This window comes from Hemiscyllium ocellatum, chromosome 39 (assembly GCF_020745735.1).
Source record: "Hemiscyllium ocellatum isolate sHemOce1 chromosome 39, sHemOce1.pat.X.cur, whole genome shotgun sequence".
In the NCBI taxonomy this organism is placed as follows: domain Eukaryota; kingdom Metazoa; phylum Chordata; class Chondrichthyes; order Orectolobiformes; family Hemiscylliidae; genus Hemiscyllium; species Hemiscyllium ocellatum.
Window position 1 is genome coordinate 4,777,518 of NC_083439.1, and position 19,028 is coordinate 4,796,545.

The 19,028-nt window shown below is 43.3% G+C and overlaps 1 protein-coding gene across 5 annotated transcripts in view; it reads left to right on the forward strand.

The window, feature by feature from the left end:
* Positions 1-19,028, forward strand: part of LOC132834248 (uveal autoantigen with coiled-coil domains and ankyrin repeats protein-like) — a 153,551-nt gene that overhangs the window by 82,839 nt on the left and 51,684 nt on the right. For all 5 annotated transcript variants that reach the window (XM_060852925.1, XM_060852929.1, XM_060852926.1 and 2 more), the window contains exons 4-8: positions 1,693-1,757; positions 4,158-4,215; positions 12,680-12,750; positions 14,031-14,137; positions 14,841-15,022. In XM_060852925.1, the coding sequence (XP_060708908.1) occupies positions 1,693-1,757; positions 4,158-4,215; positions 12,680-12,750; positions 14,031-14,137; positions 14,841-15,022 (483 nt within the window). The remainder of the gene's footprint in view (positions 1-1,692; positions 1,758-4,157; positions 4,216-12,679; positions 12,751-14,030; positions 14,138-14,840; positions 15,023-19,028) is intronic.

Below are 19,028 nucleotides of genomic sequence, written 5' to 3' on the forward strand. Positions count from 1 at the left end.
ATTTTATAGAATGTTTAAAGGAAAATTGAGAGTCTTGGGAAAAATTCCAGAAAATAGATCTTTAGTGTTGGTTGGAAAGGTGAGTGAACTGAAGAACGTAAAAGTGCTAGAGGAGTGTGGAATCCAATTCAAGTATCGTTTGACCATTGCTATTCCTTAAATTCCAGAGATGTCCATTGATTGGTTGACAAGTCAGATGAAAGATTAGGAATATGCTGACTGCTTATTTTTGGGAGTGGTAAAAGTGGTGTCCAATCTCTGGGGTAATCTGGGTAAACTGTTAATCATTACACAGGTAGATGGAAGCAGCAAGTGAATTTTTTCATATTATTGTGACTTCTGGCTATGGACCTGATTTTTTTTTTTCTCTCGTGTGCAATTTAGTTTTTGTTCTGCTTATTGTTTAGTTTAGCATTAAAGCATCACGATTGGCTTACAGAAATATGAATTAACTGTCACTCCTCACTGCAACAGTTTGTGCTAGTGAGTTGTGTGTGAAAATGAGGAAACGTCTATAACTGGCTACCAAAGACCTGCTTCATTTGCATCATAGTAGACAGTGTGCCTTTGCATCCATTAAGAGTGTGCCAGCGAAATGGTCAGACTGGCATCCTAAGTTTTTATAATGTATTTCCTGTAAACTCCTGTTCCTTTTTTGTTCTGTTTATCAATGGACTATAATGCAAGCCTAATTCTCAGCAAACTGATGCCCAATTCCCAGGCTCTGCTATTGTTGCTTTGTAGCCCTGTCCGAACTGGGACAAGCCATGGCAATGCTTCTAATTGGAGAGTTTGATATTCTTCCATCTCATCTGTCAGCTTGAGAAAGCATTTAATCTCTACTTGGCACCTTCCTTGAACAACACAGCTGTAATTAGGCGCTGGGTGCTTTGGCGTGTAGCCACTTCCTGACGCGTTATTGCATGGTGCTTTGCGATACATCTTTCATTTACTTGGTTCAGAGGAAACTGCTTCTCGCTTTGGGGATGAATAAAGCTGCACGAACCAGGCATTTAGACCCCATTTGTATTGACACTGATTGCATTGTAGCTGAACAGAATCGGGATTACTGTTGTATTTGCTACATTATAGTTACTAAATGTACTGTTGAGCGGCTCGTGTATTGTTGGAAATAATTAAAGATAAAGACTTCAATTTCTATCCTGCTTTTCATCATCTCAAGACCTCCCAACTAGCTTTGCAGCCGTTGAATTGTAATCCCTGCAAAAGTGTTGAAACATTGCGCACAGCTAGCTCTCATTAACAATGTAATGATCAGAACATCATTCAGCGGTTGATGTTTGAGGAATAAGTGCTGATTGGGAGACTGTGTAAACTCCCTTTTTAAAAAGAAAATTGGAATGGATGCCACTTGAGAGGGCAGGTGACCTCAATTTAACATCTTGGCTGAAAGATGACACCTCCAACCACTCTCACCTACAGTATTCTCTCAGGACTGCACTGGGAGTGTTAGCCTAGATTATGTACTCTTAAGTCACTGGTGTGGGACTTGAATCCCTGAACTTCAGAACCAGAAGTGAGAGTGGTACCTGGTGAGCCATAGCTGACTCCTGAAAGAACAATTACAGCAGCCATTCAGGCGATTCATCTTGATGGTGTTATTATAGATAAAGACTCCTCTGTGTTTAAGGTTCCGTTGTTAAGAATGACTTTTATTTTTCCCTTCTGCAGGCCGAAGCGTGTTGCATCTTGCTGCTCAACATGGCCAGCCACTCTGTTTGCAGCGGTTACTCCAGGTAGTTGGAATTACTTACAATGAAAACAGAAAACGTTGCAAACACTCAGCAGATCTGGCAGCATCTGTGGAGAAACGGAGTTAATGTTTTGAGTGGACTATTTCTTCAGAACTAACGTTGAAATAGCCTGTAGTGTAATGACCCTGTTGGAGTAAATGTTATTCATCACATTAACTAAATTATTTGTGTCAACTTCTCAGCCAAAGTTTTCAATGGAAGAAGTGAAATGAAAAATGCTTTCAAGACTTGATGTGAACTAAGTGAGAGCATCTTAGTGTAGAATATAGAAGTTATAGAATCCCTACAGTGCAGATAAAGGCAATTCGGCCCATCGACTTCGCACCAACCCTCTGAAGAGAATCCCACCCTATCCCCATGACCCCACGTTTACCAATGTTAACCCACTCGTCCTGCATATTCCTGGACACTATGGAGAAATTTCCTACGGCCAGTCCACCTAACCTGCATATTGTTGGACTGTGGGAGGAAACTGGAACACCTGAGGGGAAACCCATGCAGACAGGGGTAGCAGTCATCTGAGGGTGGAATTGAACCTGGGTCCCCAGTGCTGTAAGGCAGCAGCGCTAGTCACTGAGCCACCATATAGTTCTTAAATTCATCTACATTATTTTGGATTTTTACAGTCCCTAAAATGCAGCCAACATCTTTTTGCTGGATTTGTTCATGAGAGTTGGAGAGAAATTTAGGAGTCTTCCCCTTTGACTCTTCCAAGAGTTTCCATAATAAGTATGAAGTAAGCTGGAAGAGAGAAAAGGTGATGCTCCTGGACTGTTCGGGGTGGGCAGAGGTTTGATTGATCAAGCAGCCTGTCCTCTTGTCTGTCTGTGTTCATGTGGTATTTAGAGAACAGTGACAGGTCCTTCAGCCCAACAGATCTACACTGGAGTTCATAGTTCACATGCACCTCTTGCCATGCCTCTTTGACTCATGCTATCTATTGGGTATTCTTTTATTGAAATCTGTTCACGGGATGTGGATGTTAATGGCTAGAATAACATTTCATGACCTTGAGAAGGTGATGGTGAGCTGCCATCTTAGAACACTAAAATCCTTTCTTCCACATCCACCTTCATATTGAGTGTTTTTAATTCTTAATTTTGTCCACTCTTTGAGTTTGATTTTCGTGTTACTCTGGGTAGAGACATTTCTCCAGAATTCCTTTCATTGAATTTGTTATTGACTATCATTTAATTGTTTTACTTTTTGATGTATTCACATTTCAGTTTTTAGTTAGACTTGTCTCGGAAGGTGTTGACTATTTAGTATGGGATCTGAGTTGAGACTCTTGACCAGGCAATATTGATGTAGAAGTAAATTTGACTGTATACCAGTTAATGGTCAGTTTTGAAGTTCTTGAGATAGTAATGGTCAATTAATGATCAGTTTGCTTAAATGTGTAAGTTTTGAAGTCCCAGATTATGATTGATTCATGGGTGTTGGTTTGTTAGTAGATTCCAGTGGGCAACAGATTTCAACGGACCTAAAGCTGGTGTGTTAATATCATGTCAAGGTTTCTATATTCTACCTATTGACTTACACCGATACTATGTATACAGTTTATTGCATACATACTTCAGAGGTATCGTGCTTTATTATTTGGGTAGTTTATTACCCAGAAGAGATCTGGATAAATAATAGTTTGAAATAATATTGTTTTAAATAATATCCTTTATGAGGATAGTTTGGATAGACTGGGCTTGTTTCCATTGGAGTTTAGAGGATTGAGGGGGATGTGATTGAGTTGTATAAGATCCTGAGTGGCCTTGAAAAGGTGGATGTGGAAATGATGTTTCCTCCTGCAAGTGCACCCTGATCCTGGGGAGCTCTGTTTTAAAATTACGGGTTGTCTTTTCAGGCCAAAGTTGAGGATTTTTTAGGGTTTACTTTTGAAGGTTGGGCAACTTTGGAACTCTCTGCCCCAGAAAGTGGTGGAGGCAGGATCGTTTAAATATTTTTAAGGAGCAAGTAGGTTCTTGCTACACGGGTGAATCAGAGGTTATCATGGTAGATGCGAAATTGGAATTTGAACACCATGAGATCAGCCTGATTGATTGGTGGAACTGAGGGGCCAAATAGTATACATCAGCTCCACATTAATTTGTTAGTTGTCCTGAAACTTAATGTGGCGAGAGCTTGGGTTCAGTTGCAAGGTTCTTGGTACCTGCAGAGGGTGGCTTTCATTGAGCAATGGTTAAAGAGCAGTGATGAAGCAGTGCTAACCATAAAGGAGCAGCAATCAAGTTGCGAGAATTGATGTTTCCTGTAGACCAAGACCTTCCAATGCAGCTTTAAATAATGTACACTGATTAAAGTTTCTTCTACAATTGAGAGTGTCTCCGTATTGCTCACTTGTACTAAACAAATGCGTTTGTTTTGCAGCAAAATTGCCCTGTTGACAGTGTAGATCTTCATGGTAGATCTGCCCTTCACAATGCAGGTCAGTATACGACAATATTGAGTGGTTGTTTATTTAGAAGTTCCCGTATACAGCTTAATAGGATTCTGGTTAGACTAGACTAGACTTAGACTAGACTTACAGTGTGGAAACAGGCCCTTCGGCCCAACAAGTCCACACCGACCCGCCGAAGCGCAACCCACCCATACCCCTACATTTACCCCTTACCTAACACTACGGGCAATTTAGCATGGCCAATTCACCTGACCCGCACATCTTTGTGACTGTGGGAGGAAACCGGAGCACCCGGAGGAAACCCACGCAGACACGGGGAGAACGTGCAAACTCCACACAGTCAGTCGCCTGAGTCGGGAATTGAACCCGGGTCTACAGGCGCTGTGAGGCAGCAGTGCTAACCACTGTGCCACCATGCCGCCCATAAATAATAGTTATGGTGTATGGTGTATGGATGTATGGTGTTTCATACATCCAGATAGTAAACTACTGTCTCTAGAATTTTGATACAGAGCATTAGCAAGTTTAAACATGTTCACTTAGGCTGTTGAAGCCCAAATAATACATTTATAGTATCCCAATTTCGGGGATGGAGAAAATATTCCGGTGATTCTGCGGAATACTTTACTGCAGAGGGCTGTTGAGGCTAGGTCATTAAGTGTATTCAAGGCTGAGATAGAGAGTCAGACATTCAGTCCATAAAGGGTTCCAAGGTTATTTGGGAAAAAGACAAGAAAGTGGAGTTGAAGAGTTTCAGATCAAACATGATCTCTTTGGAGCAGATTTGATGGGCCAAATAGCCTCCTCCTGTTGCTATGTGTTTCCAACATTGCCTTGTGTTCAAAGCTGCACTTATAAGTGAAAGGTACCATTTAGTCAGTTTCAAGAGCATAATCAGTGAGAGTGAGACTATAATCTCACAAACACCTTTTTAATCCCTCAAAGTTTTAAACCTCCAAACACTGGAAATTATGTGAAACATCAAATAAACTTGATTCAGGGCAATGAGGTCAAACAGGTAGGCATCTCTTGAGTGTAAATTGTGCTGATCAAATTCCCTTTGCAATTCAGTGGTGTAGATAAATTATTTTCAATGTGCAAAGGAATGGGGCCGAAGGAGCAGGAAGTAGGTAATGATGCTTGTTTGAAAATAGAATAGGCTGAGAGACCTTCTTCTGCACAGGAACACTTGTGATTGTGATCAATGAGTCTGATAAAAACAAATGTGCCTTTGAAACAGATGAGATTTCAACCCGGAACGTTTGGTCCAGCAGTAGCGACAGTACTACTCTGCCTCACGGTGTCTGTGTCTGTGTGTCTGTGTGTCTGTGTGTGTATCCATTTTTGATTACAAATCATTGATCTAACTGTGCTTATAATTCAGCACAGACTTGCATTTGTATAGTGACTTTCACAACTCTGAGGCATCCCAAAGTGGCTTTGCTGCTAATTCAGTACTTTTGTAGGCACTATTGTAATACAGAAACATGGCAACCACTTTGCACACAGGAACTATTATTGTGCTTTATCATCACAGAAACTAAAAAATTTCTTATGATGTGAGCTTACCAGCGTCAAAGAACTTCTTAATTAATCAATGAAGGAAATTGCACTGCAGCTTATCTGAGCTGTCGCATTGTTTCCTACGAATCATCATGTTTTTGAATAGTTGTCTTGTGTATTCACTCTCTGAAGTCAAGTTGTGCATTGATAAGTAAGGTCCCTTTTGTTTTGGGACTGAATGGCAAATTGTGATAACTATAGGAAAAGGAGTCAGTCATTCAAACCTGTTCCACCATTCAGTGAGATCATAGCTGATCTGTGGCCCAGTTGCCTTGAGGCCATATTCCTTAATGCTTTTGCTTAAAAAACGAAATCTACTTCAGATTTAAAACTAACAATTAACACAAGGTCTTTTCCATGGGGTGTTGGGGAGAAGAGTCCAGAATGAGAGGGCATAGGTATAAGGTGAGAGGAGAAAGATTTAAAAGGGACCTAAGTGGCAACGTTTTCATGAGAAGGATTGTGTGTGTGTGTGTGTGTGTGTGTGTGTGTGTGTGTGTGTGTGTGTGTGTGTGTGTGTGTGATGAGATGCCAGGGAAAGAAGTGGTACAATGACACCATTTAAAGGCATCTGGATGGGTACATGAATAGGAAGGGTTTAGAGGGGTATGAGCCAAATGCTAGCTAATGGGACTAGATTAATTTAGGATATATGGCTGGTATGGACAAGTTGGACCAAAGGGTCTGTTTCCATGCTGTATATCTCTGTCTCTGTCCATGGTAACTGCCATATTGGAACAGTGAGAGGTGGTATTCCTGCTCACCATTTTGTCCCATTTTATCGGGACCATTCAAGGAAATCAAAGTACCACCTTCCACATGGCTCCAGAACTATGTGAAAGAAAGTAAACACTTGTGTTTATGTCACTTTCACTACTTGTAAACATCACAAGCATTTTTGTCCTTCATTTTTTCATGTGATGTAGGTTTTGCCTTAAAGATGGGTTCTTGAATGGTGAAGGGGATCCAGGGTTACGGGGAGAAGGCAGGAGACTTGTTGGGCCGAAGGGCCTGCTTCCACACTGTAAAGTAAACTAATCTAATCTAATGGGGTTGAGAAATGTATCAGCCATGAGTGAATAGTGGAGCAGACTTGCTGGGCCAAATGGCCTAATTCTGCTCCTGTAGCTTTTGGTCTTGTGGTCATCGAGAAGACCAACATTTGTTACCCACACCAAATTGCCCTTGAACTGGATGGTTTCAGAGGATAGCCAACCACTTTATTGTGGGTCTTTAGTCACAAATGGGCCAAATCAATGTCAGTCAGGTTTCCTACTCTAAAGAAAGTTTGTAGATCCGGTGGGTTTTTACAACAGTTGACTATAGCTGCATCACCACTGTCACAGACTAGCTTTACATCCTGACTTATTAATAAACTTAATTAATTCCACCCAACTACCACTGTGAGATTATGAATCCATGTCCTCCCAGAACAATAACCTGGGTCAGTGGATTTGCAGAAACCTCTACCATCCTTTTTGTGTACAAGTGCTTCCTATCATCTCTCCTGAGTGGCCTGGCCCTCGGTCTCAGACTGTGCTGCCTTGATCTAGAATCTCCAACCAGTGGAAATAGTGTTTATTTTTATCTACCCTACTTTTTTTACTGTTAATATCTTGAAGGCTTCAAGAAGATCACTTCTTAACCTTTTAAATTCTGGAGAAAACAGGCCTGATTTTTATAATTTCACCTCGTATCTGGACTTCAGACATTAGAGATGCACAACACAGAAACAAACCTATTGGTCCAACTCGTCCATGCCAACCAGATGTCCCAACCCAATCTAGTCCCATTTTCCAGCATCTGGCCAATATCCTTCTAAACCCTTCCTATTCATATACCCATCCAGATGCCTTTTAAATATTGTAATCGTACCAGACTCCTCCACTTCCTCTGACAGTTCATTCCATACACGCACCACCTTCTGTGTGAAAGAGTTGCCCCTTAGTTCCCTTTTAAATCTTTCCCCTCTCACCCTAAACCTATGCCCTCTAGTTCTGGACTCCCCCACCCCAGGAGAAAACCTTGTCTGTTTATCCTATCCATGCCCATCATGATTTTATAAATCTCTATAAGGACACCCATCAGCCTCTCCGTATACCTCAAATCCTCCAACCTTGGTAACATCCTTGTAAATCTTTACTGAACCCTTTCAGGGATAATAACTTTATCCTAAGGTGTACTCCATTCAAGACCAGTCTATCCTTTCTTAGGCACAGTGCCTAGATCTCCTGTCAGTATTCCAAGTGGGATGTAACTAGGGTTTTGCGTGGCTGCAGCATGGCTTCTACCTACTTGCCCTCAAGTTCTCTAGATATATTGGTCATCATTTTATTAGCTTTCTAGACTATTTTCTGCACCTGTTTATGATATTAAAATATCACAAACATTTTAAAGATATATGTACCTGAGCCTCTAAGTTCCTTTGGACATTCACTGTCCTTAACTTCGTACCATCTGGTCAGTACGATGATTCATAGATTAATAGAATGTTTAGTGGAGAAATGTCAAAGGTCCTGTTTAGAGGCAGTAATTCTGCAGCATTCTTTCCTATAGTAATGAGACAGTAATGAGATTTATTGGTTAATTTTAAAAATGACTTAAAATAAAAGGGACTGATAAGTCAAGCAACTTATGCGCTGTGGCCCTAGGTTACCTTGTAACATTGAGTTGTGTGGTTGTTAATTGACCGTGCATCGATTGTATGTGACCAACTGTTTCTCCTTCATTTTCCAAACCAAAGTTTTTCTGATTTACTCTGAGCTTTTTGTTTAATCTTGAAGGTGTCTTGGTCCTTCATTTAACTTGTTCCAATTATAAATGGCTTCCCTTTGTGGAAATACTATCTGTACTTTATTGCATAAAGGATTATAGACTTAACTCCTTCCTTGAAAGATGCACAGTACAGAGGAATGGATTGCACTTTCATACAGAGTCATACACCACTGAAACAGATCTTTCAGCTCAACTTGTCCACATCGACCAGGTTTCCTAAACTGAAATAATCATTCCATTTTGGTTTGGCCCATAACCTTTCCCGAAAATGTGTTGCTGGTTAAAGCGCAGCAGGTTAGGCAGCATCCTAGGAACAGGAAATTCGACGTTTCGGGCCAGAGCCCTTCATCAGGAATGAGGAGAGTGTGCCAGGCAGGCTAAGATAAAAGGTAGGGAGGAGGGACTTGGGGGAGGGGCGATAGAGATGTGATAGGTGGAAGGAGGTCAAGGTGAGGTGATAGGCTGGAGTGGGGTGGGGGTGGAGAGGTCAGGAAGAAGATTGCAGGTTAGGAGGGCGGTGACCTCCTAACCTGCAATCTTCTTCCTGACCACCGCCCTCCTAACCTGCAATCTTCTTCCTGACCTCTCCGCCCCCACCCCACTCCAGCCTATCACCCTCACCTTGACCTCCTTCCACCTATCACATCTCCGTCGCCCCTCCCCCAAGTCCCTCCTCCCTACCTTTTTATCTTAGCCTGCCTCTCCTCATTCCTGATGAAGGGCTTATGCCCGAAACGTCGAATTTCCTGTTCCTTGGATGCTGCCTGACCTGCTGCGCTTTAACCAGCAACACATTTTCAGCTCTGATCTCCAGCATCTGCAGACCTCACTTTTTACCCATAACCTTTCCTATCCATGTACCTGTCCTAGTGTTGCAATCATCGCCACCACGTCCTCTGGCAGCTCGTTCCACATATGCACTATCCTCTGTGTGAAAAAAATTACCCTTTTTAAATCTCCACCCCCCCTCCCCATTTGCTTCAAGCCATTATTTTTTCATTAAATAAATCTCATTACTGTCTCATTACTATAGGAAAGAATGCTGCTGAATTGCTGCTTCTAAACAGGACCTTTGACATTTCTCCACTAAACGTTCGATTAATCTATGAATCTATTAAACTGATGTCCCCTAGTTTGGACTCCCCTACCCTGGGGCAAAGACCTTATCTTTGATTTTATGAAACCCTTTAAGGTCATTCTCTCAACCTCCTACACTTAAAGGAAAAAAAGACCCAGCCTATCTTTAGAACTCAAGCCCTCTTGTCTCAGTAACATCCTTGTAAAACCTTTTTGCACCCTTTGTTGCAACTATCCTGCACCATGCTCCTCCTCATTCTAGGAGAAAGTGAGGACTGCAGATGCTGGAGTGCCAGAGTTGAAAAATGTGATGCTGGAAAAACACAGCAGGCCAGGCAGCATCCGAGGAGCAGGAGAATTGATGTTTCGGGCAAAAGCCCTTCAGGAAAGAGGAAGGTGTGCCAAGCAGGCTAAGATAAAAGGTAGGGCGGAGGGGGAGGGGCGTTGGGAATGCGATAAGTGGTAGGAGGCTAAGGTGAGGGTGATGGGCCGGAGGGGGGGTGGGGGCGGAGAGGTCGGGAAGAAGATTGCAGGTCAAGAGGGTGGTGCTGAGTCCGAGGGTTGGGACTCCGATAAGGTGGGGGGAGGGGAAAATGAGGAAACTGGAGAAATCTGCATTCATCCCTTGTGGTTGGAGGGTTCCTAGGCAGAAGAAGATGAGGTGCTCTTCCTCCAGGTGTCGTGTTGCCATGGTCTGGCGATGGAGGAGGCCAAGGACCTGCATGTCCTTGGCGGAGTGGGAGGGGGAGTTAAAGTATTCAGCCTCGGGGCGGTGGGTTTGGTTGGTGTGGGTGTCCCAGAGGTGTTCTCTGAAATGTTCCGCAAGTAGGCGGCCTGTCTCACCAATGTAGAGGAGGCCACATCGGGTGCAGCGGATGCAGTAAATGATGTGTGTGGAGGTGCAGGTGAATTTGTGAGGGATATGGAAGGATCCCTTGGGGCCTTGGAGGGAAGTGAGGGGGGAGGTGTGGGCGCAAGTTTTGCATTTCTTGCGGTTGCAGGGGAAGGTGCCGGGAGTGGAGGTTGGGTTGGTGGGGGGGTGTGGACCTGACGAGGGAGTCTCAGAGGGAGTGGTCTTTCTGGAGGGGAGGGAAATATATCCTTGGTGGTGGGGTCCGTTTGGAGGTGGCGGAAATGACGAAGGATGATACGATGTATCTGGAGGTTGGTGGGGTGGTAGGTGAGGACCAATGGGGTTCTGTCCTGGTGGCGATTGGAGGGGCGGGGTTCAAGGGTGGAGGAGATGCGGTGGAGAGCATCGTCAACCACGTCTGAGAGGAAATTGCGGTCTTTGAAGCCACCTCCAAACTGACCCGACCACCAAGGATATATTTTCCTCCCCTCCCCTATCAACGTTCCGGAAAGACCACTCCCTCTGCGACTCCCACGTCAGGTCCACACCCCCCACCAACCCAACCTCCACTCACGGCACCTTCCCCTGCAACTGCAAGAAATGCAAAACTTGTGCCCACACCTCCCCCCCCTCACTTCCCTCCAAGGCCCCAAGGGATCCTTCCATATCCATCAGAAATTCACCTGCACCTCCACACACATCATTTACTGTATCCGCTGCACCCGATGTGGCCTCCTCTACATTGGGGAGACAGGCCACCTACTTGCGGAACATTTCAGAGAACACCTCTGGGACACCCGGACCAACCAACCCAACCGCCCCGTGGCTGAACACTTTAACTTCCCTTCCCACTTTGCCAAGGATGTGCAGGTCCTTGGCCGCCTCCATCGCCAGACCATGGCATCACGACGCCTGGAGGAAGAGCACCTCATCTCCTTCTGCCTAGGAACCCTCCACAAGGGATGAATGCAGATTTCTCCAGTTTCCTCATTTTCCCCTCCCCCCACCTTATCTGAGTCTCAATCCTCAGACTCAGCACCGCCTTTTTGACCTGCAATCTTCTTCCTGACCTCTCCACCCCCACCCCCTCTCCGGCCTATCACCCTCACCTTAACATCCTTCCACCTATCGCGTTCCCAACGTCCCTCCCCCAACGTCCCTCTGCCCTACCTTTTATCTTAGCCTGCTTGGCACACTTTCCTCTTTCCTGAAGAAGGGCTCATGCCTGAATCGCCGATTCTCCTGCTCCTCGGATGCTGCCTGACCTGTTGTGTTTTTACAGCACCACATTTTTCAACTCCTCCTCATTCTTGTCAGTGTGAAGAGGCTGCTGCAAATTACATTAGTAAGGTGCTAAAACACATAGAAGCATTCGAGTATATTAGAACAGAGCAATTATCTGAAGCCTACTCCATTGTGATAGAGCATAAGTAGGAGTATGTCATTTGGTCCTTGAGTTGTTGTCCCTTTTTATCCTGACTCCCTGTTCCTGCCCGATCTCCATATCCTTTGATTCCTTTGTTCCCTTAACAATTATATTACCCTCCAGGGAATTAAAGCTTAGAATTAATGTGTGTACTGAAAAGAAATTTCAGGTTTTGAAGATGTTTAATGTTTGTAAATAGAATTGCATTGAATTAACTGTATGTAACTAGGCCTTTCTTATTTCATGGGCAGACTGGTGCTCGTGCTCCATATACTGAACATACTCACTTCGAGGGTAACTTTGGCTGCGTTGAACCAATTGACTGTTTAGTTGAATTGTCCAGGGTAAAAGTGGGTCTTCAGTAAACTGAATGAAATATGTGCTGCAAATGTGTTGCTGGTCAAAGCACAGCAGGCCAGGCAGCATCTCAGGAATAGAGAATTCGACGTTTCGAGCAAGGGCTTATGCTCGAAACGTCGAATTCTCTATTCCTGAGATGCTGCCTGGCCTGCTGTGCTTTGACCAGCAACACATTTGCAGCTGTGATCTCCAGCATCTGCAGACCTCATTTTTTACTGAATGAAATATGTAGAGAGTTGGGTTTCGGTGTTGTAACTGTCTCCTGTATTACAGAGGGTTGGATTCCCCTGTTGTAACTGTCTCCTGTATTACAGAGGATTGGGTTTCGGTGTTGTAACTGTCTCCTGTATTACAGAGAGTAGGGTTCCCCTGTTGTAACTGTGTCCTGTATTACAGAGGGTTGGGTTCCCCTGTTGTAACTGTCTCCTGTATTCTAGTGGTGGCTGGCTGCCCTGCATGTGTGAAGCTGCTGTTGGACCATGAGGCTGCTGTGAACATCAAGGATGGGGTAAGTTCATAGACTCTTGGAGATGTGGCTGTTTTGAATAGGTGATGGGGTAATGTTTAGAAATTTGGAAGTGATTACATTTTTATCTAAAACTATCTGTTTAGTTTGGTTGATAAGTGAACAAACGTTTGTAAAACTCTTTTGGTTTTGATTGCTCCGCCTAGTCAATTTCCCAGAAGAGGATACTTTTTTTTAAACAGCACTGAAGTGGCTGTTCAGTCCATCTGGTCCATGCTAGTGCTTTATGCTTTACATAAACCTCCTCCCTCCTCCCCACCCCCAACCCTTTTATCTCACCCCAACAGCACACCCTTCCATTTCTTTCTTTCTGACATGTTTATCTAGTTTCCCTTTAAACGCTTCAGTGATGTACGCTATGTTCCACACTGCAACCTCTGGCTTCCATTCCATTCCTCTTCCATTCTTCGTGGATTTATTTGGGGTAGCTTCTAGCCCTGTTCTCCCTTGCATCTTCTGATCTACCCAGTCAAACCCTCTCTCCATTTTAATGACCGCTTTTAGATCACCCCATGACTGTCTCTTCCAGAAAATAGGACATAAGCCTGTTTGGTTGTTCTTGATAGCTATGATCTCTCAGTTTTGGTTTCAATCCATCTAAACTAATTCTACATTTTCTCCAGTGTCTCTGTAATCCATTTGTTTTTGTAATTTGGAAAAATGTTTAATCTGCCCCATGTGTGGCCTTAACCAACTTTGCATCTAAGCTTAGCATCACTGCTTTACAATTCTAATCACCTGGAAATTAACCTCAGTGCTGTACGAAGCACAGTGAAAGCTGGCAAAACTGAGCGGGTCTGGTAGTGTCTGTGGAGAGCGAGAGAGAAACAGTTAACATTTAGAGTCCAGTATGACTTTTCTTCAGGATACAAGCCATACTAAACTTGAACCATCAGCTCTGTTGCTGTCTCCATTGATGTTGCCAGACCTGCTAAGTTTTGCCAGCATTCTCTGCTTGTCTCAGAGTTCCAGCATGCTTTTAACCACAGTGTTGTTTGCAACTTTAGTTTTGTTCTTGTCAATTTGTGTTGTATGGTCTGTCAGAGGAGGTTGGCATGAGGGCTGATGAGCTTAGTTGGCTGGATGGCTGATTTGTGATCCAGTGTGATGCCAGCGATCTGTACTGGTTGAAATTACCATGAAGGATTCTCTTTGTTAATTTTTCCCCCTCCCTGTCCCCCACCTCAGTGAGTCTGCTAGGACTATGGCAGCTTTACCTTTTATCTTATTAACCGCTGTGTGTTTCATCTTCTCTGATGCAGGATGGACAGACCCCTCTCATGTTGGCAACACAAAAGTGTCATCCAGAAATCTGTCGGCTTTTACTGGAGCGGGGGGCAGACATCAACTCGAGGGATAAGCAAAACAGGTAACTTCTTTTCAAAAAAACTGTTGATTTTAAACAAATCCATGACATTAAAGTTCGGCCCCCTTTTTCAGCTCAATGAGTTACTATTATAGCCAGTGCTTGATTGATTAAAATGGTGGGTGGCTAAATCATGTCACCTAGGCTGACCCTAGTTTGTGTTAAGAACAGACATGGATTTCTGACAGCCCTGCAATAACTATTTTTTTGTAAAGTTTGCTGATTGGAGGTTTTTCTGAGCCTTGTGACTCAGAAGCCACTGAATCAAACTGACAAATCTGCCCAGACGATGTGAGCGTTGAGCCAAGATAAATGGGTGTTTTATTTATTTCTTCATTCATTGTAGTGCCTACGTGCAGTCTTTAGAGAGAGTGCGTGGCTCCATTGCCCTTCATTATCTTATTTGACCTTTTGCTGATGTTGACATGTTTAACAGAGATAATGGCGGCTGTCATTTCTTTTCTCTCTGCAAAGAGAAACTAAAGCAAATAAAGCTGAATAGTTGGCGTACAAGCTATGTATTATCTTCAGTACCTAGATAAATCACTAACTGTTGAGACAGGATAATATTGTGATAGAAAAGACATTGGGCAGGCTGTGACCTTTTCACAAAGCACTAGTTCAAAGCTTGTTAAAGTTGGAAAGTTATACTCCAGTTAAAACTTCTCTCCTGAGTCTTACATTAACCTGTCAATTCCCATTTCAGGACTGCTTTGATGATGGGCTGTGAGACTGGTTGTAAGGATGCAGTGGAAGTTCTATTAAATCGTGGTGCTGATGTCACTTTGACGGATGACTTTGGCCACAAGAGTTTGTATTACGCTCAACTCTCCAAAGACCCAGAGTTGTTGGCTTTGGCTAGAGCAGCAATGGAGAAGAAAGTGAAAGGTGAGATCATTGCTGTGAATGCTGACTGTGTGTGAAGTTCAGGTGGGTGGGTTTATTTTAGGGCTGGATTTAGTTTGTGTTCCACAATGACAGCTGCAGTTTGGATTGGCAGGCTGCTTGCTTTTGTTGTGCCATTTATCTTCCTTCTCCCCAAATCTTTTGAAATATGAACATATGATGGAACTGAAAACAGATGGAAACTGATTTTAATGATGAATGCAGTCATGGCAGAAATTTGTTTCTGTAACTTGTGGAAACTGAATTTTAGATTTCACACTGATGCCTTTCCACTTGTAGGAAGTCCTGAGGAAACCTGGTCAATTGCATCAATCGTTAGAATCTGGAATTTGGTTTTGAATTGCCTTTTGTGAATGATGGCAATGTTCTGGTACTTTGAGGGGAATTGTGATTCTGACTGCTATATACAATCTACAGAGAGGATAAGGTGAAATAGCATGAAGACAAATTAGGTATCTGATGAACAGAAGGATTTACAGGTAGAGTGGAACCAAGTGAGGTGGTGATGGTCTAATGGTATTGTTGCTGGATGGACTGTTAATCCAAAGACACTTAATTCATAATGTTCTGAGATCTGGGTTCAAATCCCACTAGGACAGATGGTGGAATTTATATTCGTTTTAAAAAAAAATCTGGAATTGAATGTCACTGATGTTGACCATGAATCCATTGTCAATTGTTGAAAAAAACCCATCTGGTTCACTAATGTCCTTTAGGGAAGGAAACTGCCATCCTTACCTGGAAAGGACTACATGTGACTCCAGACCCACAGCAATGTGGTTGACTCCTAACTGACTTGCAGGCAATTAGGGAATGGGCAATAAATGCTGGCTCGGTCAGCGACATCCTCATCCTGAGAATGAATAATAAAAAGGTGGGATCGAAGAAGCCTCCAATAGCACATAAGATAGCACAGACCAGATGAATGAATGGCCTATTCCTATGCAGTTCGATCTTCATAATTCTAACATAAAATTTCTGTCCACATTTAGGGCAGAGAGTAGAATATTGTCATTTGCTAAAGAGCTTCATACCTGCCCCTTTAAGCTGCCATTCATGTGTAGTTGGGTGATGACATGCAAGGAGTTACATACGCACACGCGTACTGAGTCAGGCCCCAAAAAAAAAAGAGGAGAAAATGATGGAATAGGAAATGGTTGTTAAGAATTTCAGATGTATCTACCTTCCAGAACTGAGGTTGGACAGGTATGTAACACACAGGTAAAAACAATGACTGCAGATGCTGGAAACCAGATTCTGGATCAGTGGTGCTGGAAGAGGATGCTGCCTGAACTGCTGTGCTCTTCCAGCACCACTGATCCAGGTATGTAACACAGCTACTCTTATATCATTTCCAGGCATCCATACATGTGTATGATTCAAAGCAGTTGACTTAAGTTAGTCTAGACTTAATCTTGATAAATTATCTAGGTGTCTGGGTGAGTTAGTTGTATAGATAAGGAAGGGTTTCATAATGGAAAAGGCATTCTGTGTTTGGTCATGTGTATTCTGTTATCTGTCTATATGCTGAAGGAATGCACTTTTTATTGAAGCAATATTTCTTCGTATTTTATTGGTGGCTGCATAATCTGTTGTGGGCAACAAAGAGGTTTACCATTTGACATGGCATTGTGAGATTCTATTGACAGAATCAACAGATGATTCTGTCCACGTTTATCACTTTCAGAAATCTCATTGTTGCCAATGGTGATTTATCTGTTCTCTTTTTGTTGACTTGACCTATCGGCTTGACCTTATGGGCGGCACGGTGGCACAGTGGTTAGCACTGCTGCCTCACAGCGCCTGTAGAACCGGGTTCAATTCCCGACTCAGGCGACTGACTGTGTGGAGTTTGCACGTTCTCCCCGTGTCTGCGTGGGTTTCCTCCGGGTGCTCCGGTTTCCTCCCACAGTCACAAAGATGTGCGGGTCAGGTGAATTGGCCATGCTAAATTGCCCGTAGTGTTAGGTAAGGGGTAAATGTAGGGGTATGGGTGGGTTGCGCTTTGGGGGGTCGGTGTGGGCTTGTTGGGCCGAAGGGCCTGTTTCCACACTAAGTCTAATCTAATCTAATCTTTTGTGTTGATTTTTAAAAAAAATTTCTAATTCTGATTTCCACAGTTTATTGTTAATTTTTATTCTTTTCATCCCCCATGTTTTGTAGTTTTCTGAGACATTGGCCATTAAAACCCAAGGAAGGAATCACAAGATTTGCTGTAAATTGGTTGATCAGTATTCAGACAAATCGTCTTTGTACTGTCTGGTTTGACATGATTCTTTCTCTGACTGTACGTAATTAGGGCATGTTGTGTTTTGCTGCTTTTTCATTTGCTCAGCGGGTCGGAGGAAAATAAGATAACGCCTGGCGGGGGTAGGTTTGAGGCAATCAAGCAAGAGTGTTTGAGTAGCTTGGCACTATCTGAAGGATAATAGACTTGATGACATTTTCCCTGTGTGAGAAAAGAAGGATGTGTCCCCTGCAGAATGCACCTGATTGTATTTGAATAGCAAGATTTGCAAAATTTGATTAACGTGCTAAAGCTTGAATAATTAAGACCTTTCTCCACAGCTGCAAGTTCTGTTAAATTTCTCCACTTTCCAATCTTCTAAAAATATTTTGCATCTGTAGAATTTTGCTGTTTTCAGATTGGCGATAAGCCCCCAGTGCAGGATTTGAGAATTTTTTCTTTGTTTAGAGTTATGATTTGGAGCACACTGCCTGGAAGGGTGGTGGAGATGGATTCAAACACTTTCAAAAGAAAATTGACATAATCCTCACAGTAGAAATTTTCTTTTGAAAGTGGCTTCAGTGGAACTAATTGGATAGCACAGCCTCTTCTGCAGGCAATTTTTCACTAGTTTTGTATGGTGAAGAACAGCAATCAAATATGTGCGTACAAGTAAAATACTGTGGCTGCTGGAAATCTGAAAGAAGAGGAATGCTGGAGAAGCTGGAAGCATCAGTGTAGAGAGGAACAGTTAATGTTTCAAATCTAGTATCACTGTTCTTCAGAACTGCTAAGTTTTTTTGTAGATTAGATTACTTACAGTGTGGAAACAGGCCCTTCGGCTGAACAAGTCCACACCGACCCCCCAAAGCGCAACCCACCCATACCCCTACATTTACCCCATACCTAACACTACGGGCAATTTAGCATGGCCAATTCACCTGACCCGCACATCTTTGTGACTGTGGGAGGAAACCGGAGCACCCGGAGGAAACCCACGCAGACACGGGGAGAACGTGCAAACTCCACACAGTCAGTCGCCTGAGTCGGGAATTGAACCCGGGTCTCAGGCGCTGTGAGGCAGCAGTGCTAACCACTGTGCCACTGTGCCGCCCACAAATTCTCCAGTATTCACTGTGTTTGGATCAAATACGTGCACTTGCATTTGGCTGAAATGCAATCCATTTAAATGGAACCAACGGCGATGAAACTGATAAGTGTCTGGTTCATCCATGTGGAATAAAAATGATAGTAAAAGGAGGGGTATTCTCTGCTGTATAACTATTGTATTGTAGCTTGTGAACTGGGCTTTAATTGCCTGGGCAAAGCAGTTGCTTATTATTTGTTAGATATCCTAAGGTTTTTAGATTATAATCTAACTGTGTAATCTTCTGCATTAGCCAAATAGCCTGGAATTCCTAGGATGCTGTGTGCCCTACCTAATGTAGATAGCCACCAAATAAAACCGAAGGTATAATAAGAACTGGGAAATGCCAGAAATGTGCAGTCATTGCCCTTTATGTCTAAGCTCAAGGTAGATTTCATGCTGTTGTTTCTTGACTCTTACATTGCCAAGTAGGCTTCACAGGGAACTCTGCTTCTCCCCAGCAGTCCATTCTCTGCTGCCAACTGTGGCTTAGCATCACCCTGGCCTTGGGGTGAAAAGGTTACTGGTTGCAATAAACTCCAGGAATCTTGAGCATATAATCTAGCAGAGATATTGGGAGAGAGTTGCGATAGAGGTGCTCCTTTTTGAACGAA